Consider the following 12,550-nt stretch of genomic DNA (forward strand, 5'->3'; position numbering starts at 1 on the left):
TTTGGAAAAAGGCTGCAATGAAACAAAGAGTGAAAAATTTAAAGGGGTCTGAATACTTTCCGTACCCACTGTACCTACCTACCTACCCACCCACCTACCTACCTAACCAACCACCTATCTTAGCCACCCTTAGCAGCAACAACTGCAACTAAGCATTTGCGATAACGTGCAATGAGGCTTTTACAGCGTCCTGGAGGAATTTTGGCCCACTCATCTTTGCAGAATTGTCCTAGTTCTGTTACATTAGAGGGTTTTCGAGCATGAACGGCCTTTTTAAGGTCATACCACAACATCTCAATAGGATTCAGGTCAGGACTTTGGCTAGGCCACTCCAAAGTCTTCATTTTGTTTTTCTTCAGCCATTCGGTGGTGGTCTTGCTGGTGTGTTTAGGATCATTGTCCTGCTGCAGAACCCAAGTTCGTTTTAGCTTGAGTACAAACAGATGGTCGGACATTCTCCTTCAGGATCTCTTGGTAGATAGCAGAATTAGCAGAATTCATAGTTCCTTTTATCACGGCAAGTCTTCCAGGTCCTGAAGCAGCAAAACAGCCCCAGACCATCACACTACCACCACCATATTTTACTGTTGGTATAATGTTCTTTTATTGAAATGTAGTGTTCCTTCTACGCCAGATATACTTGGACACACACCTTCCAAAGAGTACCACTTTTGTCTCATCGGTCCACAGAATGTTGTCCCAAAAGTCTTGGGGATCATCAAGATGTGTTGTGGAGAAATTGAGACGAGCTTTGATGTTCTTTTTTCTCATTAGTGGTTTTCTCCTTGGAACTCTGCGATGCAGGCCATTTTTGCCCAGTCTTTTCCTGATGGTGGAGGCATGAACGCTGACCTTAGCTGAGGCAAGTGAGGCCTGCAGTTCTTTGGACGTTGTTTTGGGGTCTTTTGTGACCTCTTGGTTGAGTCGTCGCTGCGCTCTTGGGGTAATTTTGGGCGGCCGGCCACTCCTGGGAAGGTTCCCCACTGTTCCATGTCTTCACCATTTGTGGATAATGGCTCTCACTGTGGTTCGCTGGATTCCCAAAGCTTTGGAAATGGCTTTATAACCCTTTCCAGACTGATAGATCTCAATTACTTTCTTTCTCAATTGTTCCTGAATTTCTTTGGGTCTCGGCATGATGTGTAGCTTTTGAGGATCTTCTGGTGGACCTTACTGTGTCGAGCAGCTCCTATTTAAGTGATGCCTTGATTGTGAACAGGTGTGGCAATAATCAGGCCTGGGTGTGGCTAGAGAAATTGAACTCAGGTGTGGACAACCACAGTTATAGTATGTTTTAACAAGGGGGGCCATCACTTCTTCACACAGGGCCATGATGGTTAGGATTTTTTTTCACCTTTAACAATAAACACCTTCATTTACAAATTGCATTTTGTGTTTACTTGTGTTGTCCTTGACTATTGTTTAAATTGGTTTGATGTTCCGAAACACTTAAGTGTGACAAACATGCAAAGGAACAGGAAATGAGGAAGGGGACAAACACTTTTTCACACCACTGTATCCACCTATCTATCCACCCATCTATCTATCCATCTGTCCATCCATCCATCCACATATCTATCTATCTATCTATCTATCTATCTATCTATCTCCAGGATTTCCAGTCCCACCAGGGTTTCGCTGCCTTTCTTGAGATTGTTGTAAAAAATTGCGATAAAACTTGTAATGTTTTTTGTATTTTGTTGAAATGAAGTTGCACGAGACTCAGCGGAAAGACTTAAGAAACTCAGCAGCACCAGCGCTGCAGAGACAGGATTGAAACCGCGGCCGCTTTCAAAGACATCAGAGTGAATTAAGAAACAAGGAAATTAATTTGGCGAAGTCCGTGCGACATCAACCCGTTCTCACTCCTGCCTTGTCATTGGCTCAGAGTCACATACTGATACAGAGTCTGGCTGGGGGACTGCTGAGATTGGTTGAAGTTACAGGGATACCAGTTATTGGTCAAACTTGCAGAAAAGTTGCTGTGATTGGTCAAAATTGCGGGTCGCACCAAAGTCGCGGTGACTGGTTGAATTTCCGTGAATTGACAGATAGTCTAGCTAGCTGTCTTGATTTACCCTGCAGAGATCTGAGGACCAGATAACCTTAGTCCTCAGAAATCAGCCGCACGTTAGAGTGCCAACACAGACACAGAGGACGGGGACAGACGTCCGTAAAGGCAACGAAACGCAGCGAAAGGCGACAAAAAGGCGGCAGAAAAGGCGACAAAAAGGCGGCAGAAAAGCAACAAAAAGGCCAGAAAGTCTAGCTAGCTGTCTGTGTGTGTGTACCCTGCAGAGATCTGAGGAGCAGTTAACCATAGTCCTCAGAAATCAACCGCAGGTTAGAACGCCAACACAGAGATTGAAGAAGGTAACATCCAGCTGAATTCCTGCAGCACCAGAGCAGTCCTGGAAGTGCAATGCATGTGGATGCGGACTAACTGTACAATAATGTTTAGTCTGCGGAGCGCTTACCTCCCAGGTGGCCCTGTCGGAGCCCAGGTACCCGGAGAAAGCCTTCTGACCCCAGGGACACTGCACCGGGTTACAGATGGGAGCGAACGCAGACACCGCCTGCAGGAGACACCACCAGCACACATCAGCATCAGAGTACTAATACTAATATATTTTGCTTTATGTTGTTGGTGTTTCTTTTACAATGGTGTTTTTCCCTCTTCAAGATCAGTACAGTGAACTTGTGGGGCGGCTGTGGCTCAGTGATAGTTGTTGCATGAAAATCGGAAGGTTGGTGGTTCGATCCCTGGCCCTGCAGTCCCATGTCAAAGTGTCCTTGGGCATGACACTGAACCCCGAGTTGCCCCATCGGAGTGTAGATTTGTGTGAATGTGTATCTGATGAGCAGGTGGGCCCTTGCTTTGAGTAGGCGCTAAGACTAGAAAAGCTATATAAGAACAGTCCATTTACACTCAAAACTGGGATCCCTCAGGGATCAGTCCGGGGTCCTCTCCTCTTCTCTTAGAATAGTCCATTTACATATAAGAACAGTCCATTCATACTCAAAGCTGGGGTCCCTCAGGGATCAGTCCTGGTCCCCTCCTCTTCTCTCAGAACAGTCCATTTACATATAAGAACAATCCATTTGATATCGTACGAAAACATATTACATGACTAATGACAGTTTAAAGCTACAGTGTGTAGTTTCTGTCACCCCCATGAGGAATTTTAAGTAATGACCTGTACTATGTTACAGAGCTTTGAGGAGTCGTTAAGACATGTGCAGTACCTTGTACTTTCCAGGGTTCTTCAGGGCACAGATGAGCGCCCCGTGTCCGCCCATCGAGTGACCGCTGATGGACATCCTGGCTGGGTCGGTGGGGAAGTTAGCGTTGATTAGTTTAGGGAGCTGAGAGAGAGAGAAAGAGAGAGACAGAGAGACAGAGGGTGGAGGGGGGAGAGAGAGAGAGAGAGAGAACATGATTTATTGAAGCTCCTACAGAAATAAATAAATAGTTTTAAAATGAGATAAACTTACTAAAGTTTCTAAAAACAAAGAGGAAATAAGAGGAAACTGCTAGAAGAACAGACAACACTGAAGTGTGGCATAAAGCTATCTGTGCTCACTATGACAATCACAAGAAGAGGGGCATCTGCAGTGGGAGACAGATAGTCACCGAAGACGCAGACAAAGACATCCCACCCCTCACTGTCAACATCTACCACAATGGGACCATCATGTTCCAGGGCAATGAGGCCAGTCTCAGCTCTGTCCAAGAGGACTTTAACACCCTCAAAGCTCTGGCAGAGATGGAGAAACAGAGAAGAGAGAAGACCAGCAGTGAGGAGAAGAGCACCACCAACCCCACAGCACAGACACCAGGAGAACAGCTATAAGAGGATCAGCCATTAGGAGACCATTCAGGGCACAGCAGTCAGCTGGAAACCAGAGTGTCCCAGATGAGAGACAGTCTGTCTCTGCAAGAGGTAGTACTGGTGGAACTGAAGGAGCTACTGCTGTCAAATCAGACATTAGCTGAATCCACACAGCAGCTATGGGACCAGCTCAGCCAGGTGAGGACTGAGCTGAAGGCCTCCATACAGGAGCTAAGAGGAGAGGTCCAAGAGCTACAGCAGGACAGACAGGCCCTGAGGACAGAGCTCACTGCTGTGAGACAGGAGCTGAACCCAATGGAGAAAACCATCCTCAGCCTCAAGGAGCAGCTCCACAGTGTGAGAGCCTGCCAACACCAACCACAACCCTCCATCACAAGCACATCAACAGCCCCCCTCAACCTGAACCCCAGCCATCCACCTCCACCCTAACTAAGATCAGAAGATCACAACAACCTGAAGTAATGCCCCCCCCCCTCCACCAACGACCCACATAGAGAGGCCACTACTAAGAAAACATCTGGAGAGCCAAAGAAAGTGATTGACGCTGGTATCGTCATCCTCAATGATTCCAATGGGAAATTGTGAACGAGGCCCAGCTTTTCCCACAACAAAAAGTCACCAAAATCCAATGCCCCAGAACTGACAACGCTCTCTAGCTACTCACTGAGCCCATCCTGGGTCAGCCTAGCCATATCATAATCCACACAGGTACTAATGCCTGCTTCCACGCAGCCGGTCTGCAGCTTTCACCACCCCACAGACCCAGCCCCCATCACCCCCCTCAACCTCCACAACCCCCCACCTTCTTATGCACAAGGTAGCCACCCCAGGACCACAGCAGCACCAGTCCAAGAGAGATCTGACCCGCCCATACTCCCCAGGCCTCAGCCTGGACCCCCCCCTGCTGGCCCTGCCCAACACCACGCTCAGCTCCCGAGGCAGAGGAGCTAACGCTGAGACACTGGCCTCAACCAGTGGTGGCAGCCCTGCAGACCTGGGGGAGATCAGAAACCTGCTCAGACTCTATGGCATATTAAACTCTATTCTTAATTTTAGAAGATAAGTGTGTTTTCATAACAATTCTGAAACGTTAACAAGTATCCACCTTTTAATTTTTGTTGTTGTTGTTTTAAGTAGTTGACCGACTATCCAGTTCAGATTTAAATTATAAGGCTATTATTAGAGATTCATTTTATTTTTTTATTTTATTTTAAGTAATTAATTTCTATTTACTTTTTTCTTCCAGTACAGAATTAATTAGCCTTTTTATGAATCATTACTTCAAAATGAAGAGTACATCTCTGACATCCTAATTACTCATAATTAGTTTTGGCCTCTCACATACTGTAACCCTATAACTCTACTACTTTAGTCTCACTTAATAACTGTATTACTGTAAGTTTATCTCTTTTTAAAACTGTTCATATTTGTATTTGCTAACAATTAAGCCATTTACTGTCTCCATGTGAAACATTCAGGGCCTTAACTCTGCATTGTTTGGATTTAAACGTGAAACCCCTGAATTCAAAGACAACACCAAAGACACAGACATCATCATCTTCCAAGAGACCTGGTGTAGAGCCGGCTCTGTCACTCACTGCCCCCCAAACTACAGAGAAATCATCTTGCCATCAGTCAAACTCCCTACTGTTACTGGGACTCAAGAGGCATTATTATCTGGTACAAAGAAGAATTCTCAATATACATCACTCCTATAAAACATGGACGCTCACACATTTGGCTCAAAATCAAACAAGAAATCACTTACCCTCCAACAGACATACTCCTGTGTGCTGTATACATCCCCCCTAGTGACTCCCCGTACTATGATGAGGATATCTTCCCCCACCTCCATGGGCAGATCTGGAGCTTCCAGGCCCAGGGAAGTGTGCTGATCTGTGGGGACCTGAACGCTTGTACTGGCTCCCTCCCTGGCTACAACTCAGAACTAGGAAACATTCATGTATTTGGACACAATTATCCAAAGAACAAAACTAACCTCCCTGGTTACAACTGGGATTTCCAGGTCAACAAGAACGGCAGAGAGTTACTACAGCTCTGTCAAAGCCTGGGTCTGTACATCGTCAACGGTCGGCTCCGAGGAGACTCTTCAGGTAGAAACACGTTCTGCTCGCATCTCGGCAGCAGCACCGTGGACTACATGGTGACAGATATAGACCCTTCCTCTCTCAGTGCATTCACAGTCAAACCACTGACCCTCTGTCTGACCACAGCCAAATTACTAGGGATGAGCCGAGTAATCGGCTGAAACGATTATCCGGTACGGATAAAGCACTTTTGCCGAGTACAAGTATTATATGAGTAATGAGAGTCAATATCTGTACTCGGATTCAATGAAATTCTCCATTGACTGTGTCTCCGTTCAGTGACAGCTAGTCACAGTGCTAGTCACAGCGCCTCTCCCTCACACTATTCTGTGATAGGCTAGTCCCAGCGCCCCTCCCCTATAATATTCTGTGATTGGCTAGTCCCAGCGCCCCTCCCTACACAGATAGATTCCTTCTGTTGCTGTGTACCGCTCCGCTCACTCGCACACAGGACACGGAGAAGTAAACAGCTCTCTCCCCTTCAGGTCCGTGGGGGTTTTCCTCTAACATTTAGGGTTTCTTCAAGCTTCAGGTTTGTTTTATACTTCGGTGCGAACTAGTACCTAGCAACCAGGAGACTTCTGGTAACCGTGGGGTTTGTTCCGACATGGTGTTGGTAGACACGAGACAGAGCTGCACTTCCTGACAGAATGCACCCACCTGCAGCTGGTCCGGACTAAATATTTCCCCAAATTCAGACACAAGCACCCGACATTTGACCAAATAAGCGACATTACCGATATGGCGATCCTGCTGGGAGAACAGCCTCTCTGGCACTGTTTGCCAGTCTAGCAGCACAGTACGTCTTTACCTGTCACACTTTGAGCAACATTGAGTGAGTTCAAATGAAAACCCTTTAATAAACATTATGGTCGCCTTTTTCAACCATTTTGTGTCTTTCCCCCAATGTTTTTGTCACTTTTTCAAGATTTGTCCACTTTCTCTGAGCCTTTTGAAATTTTTGTGGGTTTTTTCCCAAAGTTTTTAAAGCTTTTATTTTTTTACATTTGTCACTTATTTACATTTTTGTAACTTCATTTGACATTTGTTCACATTTTTGGTCACTTTTATTGACATTTTTAAAGTTCTTTTACCAATATTTTTCTCCAAATGCTATAAAATTGACAAAAAACTCAAAATTCAGTTAAGGTAGTAAACTTATTATTTCACTTGTGAGGAGCGTTGTTGGAACCATCCACATTACTTTTTTGGACAATTATTTTGAAAGAAACCCAAATTTCTAATTTAGAAACTTTTAGGAAAGGGGTGAATTTTACCCAAAGACAACAGGAGGGTTTATCACTTTTTCCCGCCCCTACTTGAAAGATTGTTGACAAAAACAAAATATAAGAAAAACCCGCCGAGAATGATCAGATTTGTTTCTCTCAATTCCATATCCGGATTCCTGTGAGCAATATGGCATTTTAGCCAAATCATATCATATCTGTCGGTAACCAAGAGATTATTCCTCCCTTTGGGGCCTGCAGAGACTTGAATTTAATGCTCAATTATAAAGATATACACATTAAAGTGTATCTGCAACTCTGGCTGATCAATCTGGGGCGAGGAATATCTTCTTTTGGGAACTTTTTAAGACCTCTGAATGATAATATATGAAAAATGTCGCACTGTTGCTTGCTCTGGAGGAAACTACTAGAACTGTTGGGTCCTTGTAAATTCTGGAGTGTGGTCTATCTGTATAGTGTCTTGAGATAACTCTTGTTATGAATTGATACTATAAATAAAATTGAATTGAATTGAATTAATAATACATTTATAATAACACGTTTATTTTAGGGCTGGGCAAGTTAACGCGTTATTATCGTGTTAACTCATTAACTCATTAACGCCGACAATTTTCTTATTGCGCGTTAACGCAGTTTTTATTATTTCTTTATTATTGTAAAAGATTGTTGCTCACAGGCTTTGTAAATACTGCAAAGTTGAATTGTCTTATCACCGGAGTACTTCCAGTCGGAAATATCACCTTGACAGTTGATACCAGCAAATCATTCAACATAGCACACAGTGGCGCGAGGCTTCGGCAGACTACATGTGGGCAAGTGGAGACAAACATAGGCAAGAGACGTTAACAAATGCCATAGCAACGTGGACAGCTACAGACTGCAGGCCCATTAGAGGACATCGGTCTGAGAATCGCAACGAGACGGCAGGTATGAGATTCCCTTAAGACGCACTATCACAAGAAAAATACACGAGTTGTATGAATAGGAGACGACTGCAAAAGCAACCACGCTACAACATGTGCGCGCAGGACCCTTTATTGAAGTTGCACAGCAGCGGAATGGGTCAAATAAAGTTATCGCAGTTAGCCCAGATAGTACGAATAGATACGAAATCTGATCGCTGCTGTGAGCCTTCTGATCATCAAGATCAAGATCAAGATAACTTTATTGTCCCCTGAGGGAAATTTGTCTTGGGCATCAGTACTACATTATGCTGTAATCATCATTAAACACAGAGACTTTACACACATATACAACATACAATCCACCCTACATTGCAGACAATGCACAAGTATCAATGACCCTCCCCTGTCAATTGATTACCAAGTTAATAAAAACAGATAATTCTGTATAAATTGCACTAGAGCACATCTAAAAGAAAACAATATGACAGAAACAAAATACAACCGCCACAATACTATAAAACAAAATCGCATAAGATCAGATAACTAAGCTAATTAGACCATGATTAAAAATAACTAAATAAAGTGCCGTAAGTGCTTCAAGCTATTATGTTCTGAGCCGATTGTTTATTTAGGAGCGCTATGGAAGTTGGAACGAAGGACAGCCCATAGCGATTACTTTTCCATCTGCAAGCTCGAAGGCGTTTCCCCGAAGGTAAAACATTATATTCTGAGTGCAAAATATGTGTCAAAATCATGTCCCCTGCTTTGCGCACGGTCTCCAGCGTTCTGTCACAGTGTGTCTGCTTTCCAGCGCGTTGGACAGTGTCCCTCAGTGCCTCTGCTTAACAGCGCGTTGGACAGTGTCCCTCATTGTCTCTGCTTAACAGTGTCCTTGCGAAGTGCAGAAAAGTTGTGGGGCACTCTAAACCCAGCCCAGCAAGGGCTGCAGAGTTAGAGCAACAACAGAACACCGTGTGCATAAGAAGGAGTCGCTAAGCAACACGTTCCAACCAGTTGGAATTCATCTCTGGACATGATGAATACATTGTTTAAGTTGAGATATACACTAAATATTTTATTTAACTGCTAATTTATAAACTAAATGCTGGCAAGTTTTTTGCAGAATTTGTTTTACGGCTCTTTGGTTCATATGGCAGAATATATTTAATTAATTATTTCATTTTGCGATTAATCAGGGAAATTATGAGATAAAAAATTTGAATCGCTGCCCAGCTCTAATTTATTTATAGAAAGCTTTCAATCAAAAAGAACACAATTAAATTACAAAAAGTACAATAAAAATGGAAATCTTTAGTATCAACGGGATTTGAAGAGTTTTGTGAATCTGTTTTACTACTTTTTATATTTGTATTGTTGACTGTAATCTTCTTCTTTTTTTATGTAGACAATTTTAAGATCCGTCCAGGTACAACGGATGAAAAATAGCCTTTTGGCTAATTCTGGTGCATTTACAGCAATGTTAATTAATGTACACTGTCCCTGTCAAATAAATGAATAAATTAAATTAACAGGTGAGTTTTTTGGGGGTGAGCAGGTGATGTGAATCCAACGCACCTCGTCAGTGATGTAGGAGTACATTCGGTAGTTGCTTTTCCAGGGGTCCTGCGTGGCGTCGACGTAGAAACCAGCTCCGGTGCCAAAATCCCAGTTCTCGTCCTCCCCTTCAATGTTACAGCCGCCTGGTGTAGGACGGGAAACGTTCCAGTGTCAATGGGAAAATGCCAAATCTGCCAAGCTCTACTTAGGATGTTTTGCAAGTGAAAATCTTTAGTTTAATGTCAGGGTCAGTCAAAGACTTAAAGTCTGAAAATTAAAAACATCTGGAGGTGATCAGACAGCTTCTTATCTGTAGCGTTTGTGTGTGTGTGTGTGTGTGTGTGTGTGTCTGAGTGTCTGTATTTGTCTGTGTGTGTGTGTCTGCGTGTGTTTTTGTGTGTGTGTGTCTGTGTACTTGTGTGTGTCTGAGTGTCTGTGTGGTTGTCTGCACGTGTGTGTTATTGAGTTTGTTTTTGTGTATGTGTGTGTGTCTTTTCATACGTGGGCTGGTATCCGGAGCGACGATGATGATGCCGTGTTCTGCAGCTGCAATTTGACTACCAGCTTTGGTGATGAAGTTCTGCTCCGTGCACGTCAGACCTGCAGACAGAAGGACAGACAGACAGACAGACACACACCTTATTCTGTTTTCTTATAATCTTATTTTAAGATTATTAAATGCTCTTGCTTGTATTGCTGTCAAAGATAAAATGTAATTTTTCATCAGAAGGTAACAGAAGTCTGGTGATTCTCTAAATGTTCTTACGGTCACTAAACCTCTTGGAAATAGACTTTCTGTAAATAAATTCATTTCTCACCTGAGAGCCAGTACATGACGGGACATTTGTTGGTCTCGGCCTTGGGAGGTAGGTAGACGGCAAACTTCATCTTACACTTGAGCTCAGTGCTGCACAGAGTAAACACAACATACACATACACCCATACCAGAGTCATAAACTGCCCAGAAAAAAAAAAAAAAAGTATCTAACTAAAATTCACCACAACGCAGGAAATGAAGCATTGATGCACAGTACACAGAGGAGACAGGACACAGAGACACACAGAACACAGACATACAAGACAGAGACAGGCAGGACACACAGGACACAGTACACACAGGACACAGAGGACACAGAAAGATAGAACACAGAGGCACACAGGACAGACAAGCACACAGGACACAGACAGACAGACACAGACAGGCAGGACACACAGGACACACAGGCACACAAGACACTTTGATGTTTGAAATAAATGCAGATATGAATATAAAATTAAAAAGCTCAGTGGTAGAGCGGTTGCCTGCCAATTGGAAGGTTGGTGGTTCGATCCCCGCCCCTGCAGTCATTGTCGAAGTTTTCTTGGGCAAGACACTGAACCCCGAGTTGCCTCCAGTGCTGCACATCGGAGTGTGGATGGGTGTGAATGTTTACTGTATCTGATAAGCAGGTGGCACCTTGTACGGCAGCCCCAGCCAGCCACAGTGTGTGAATGGTGAATGTTTCCTGTAGATGTAAAAGCGCTTTGAGCAGTTGTTAAGACTGGAAAAGCGCTATATAAATACAGCACATTTACATTTATACACTCACCTTAAGGATTATTAGGAACCTAATACTAATACTGCGTTTGACCCCCTTTCGCCTTCAGAACTGCCTTAATTCTACGTGGCATTGATTCAACCTTTAGAAATGTTTTGGCTGTTATGGCCTATATTGATAGGATAGCATCTTGCAGTTGATCGAGATTTGTGGGATACACATCCAGGGCACGAAGCTCCCGTTCCACCACATCCCAAAGATGCTCTATTGGGTTGAGATCTGGTGACTGTGGGGGCCATTTTAGTACAGTGAAATCATTGACATGTTCAGGAAACTAATTTGAAATGATTGTGCATTGAAAGGTGTGCATTATCCTGCTGGAAGTAGCCATCAGAGGATGGGTACATGGTGGCCATAAAGGGATGGACATGGTCAGAAACAATTCTTAGGTAGGCTGTGGCATTAAAATGATGCCCAATTGGCACTAAGGGGCCTAAAGTGTGCCAAGAAAACATCCCCGACACCATTACACCACCACCACCAGCCTGCACAGTGGTAACAAGGCATGGTGTTCTTATTCTGTTTACGCCAATTCTGACTCTACCATCTGAATGTCTCAACAGAAATCGAGACTCATCAGACCAGGCAACATTTTTCCAGTCTTCACCTGTCCAATTTTGGTGAGCTCTTGCAAATTGTAGCATTCTTTTTCCTATTTGTAATGGAGATGATAGACCCGTGGCGTCTTCTGCTGTTGTAGCCCATCCGCCTCAAGGTTGTGCGTGTTGTGGCTTCACAAATGCTTTGCGGCATACCTCGGTTGTAACGAGTGGTTATTTCAGTCAAAGTTGCTCTTCTATCAGCTAGAATCAGTCGGCCCATTCTCCTCTGACCTCTAGCATAGACAAGGTATTTTTGCCCACAGAACTTTTTACACCATTCTTTGTAAACCCTAGAAATGGTTGTGCGTGAAAATCCCAGTAACTGAGTAGATTGTGAAATACTCAGGCCCGTATGGCAACAACAACCATGCCACGCTCAAAATTGCTTAAATCACCTTTCTTTCCCATTCTGACATTCAGTTTGGTTTTCAGGAATTTGTCTTGACCAGGACCACACCCCTAAATGCATTGAAGCAACTGCCATGTGATTGGTTGATTAGAAAATTGCATTAATGAGAAATTGAACAGGTGTACCTAATAATGCTTTGAGTGAGTGTGTGTGTGTGTGTGTGTGTGTGTGTGTGTGTGTGTGTATATATATATATATATACACACACACACTCACCGGCCACTTTATTAGGTACACCTGTCCAACTGCTCGTTAACACTTAATTTCTAA

The 12,550-nt window shown here is 43.7% G+C and overlaps 1 protein-coding gene across 2 annotated transcripts in view; it reads right to left on the bottom strand.

Annotated features, from left to right (window-relative positions):
* The window catches only part of esd (esterase D/formylglutathione hydrolase), a 21,122-nt gene that overhangs the window by 1,684 nt on the left and 6,888 nt on the right, over window positions 1-12,550 (bottom strand). For both annotated transcript variants that reach the window (XM_034885207.1, XM_034885206.1), the window contains exons 3-7: window positions 10,490-10,578; window positions 10,173-10,271; window positions 9,690-9,814; window positions 3,247-3,366; window positions 2,478-2,576 (exon numbers count right to left, since the gene is read on the bottom strand). In XM_034885207.1, the coding sequence (XP_034741098.1) occupies window positions 2,478-2,576; window positions 3,247-3,366; window positions 9,690-9,814; window positions 10,173-10,271; window positions 10,490-10,578 (532 nt within the window). The remainder of the gene's footprint in view (window positions 1-2,477; window positions 2,577-3,246; window positions 3,367-9,689; window positions 9,815-10,172; window positions 10,272-10,489; window positions 10,579-12,550) is intronic.

Source organism: Etheostoma cragini, chromosome 11 (genome assembly GCF_013103735.1).
Source record: "Etheostoma cragini isolate CJK2018 chromosome 11, CSU_Ecrag_1.0, whole genome shotgun sequence".
Classification (NCBI taxonomy): Eukaryota; Metazoa; Chordata; class Actinopteri; order Perciformes; family Percidae; genus Etheostoma; species Etheostoma cragini.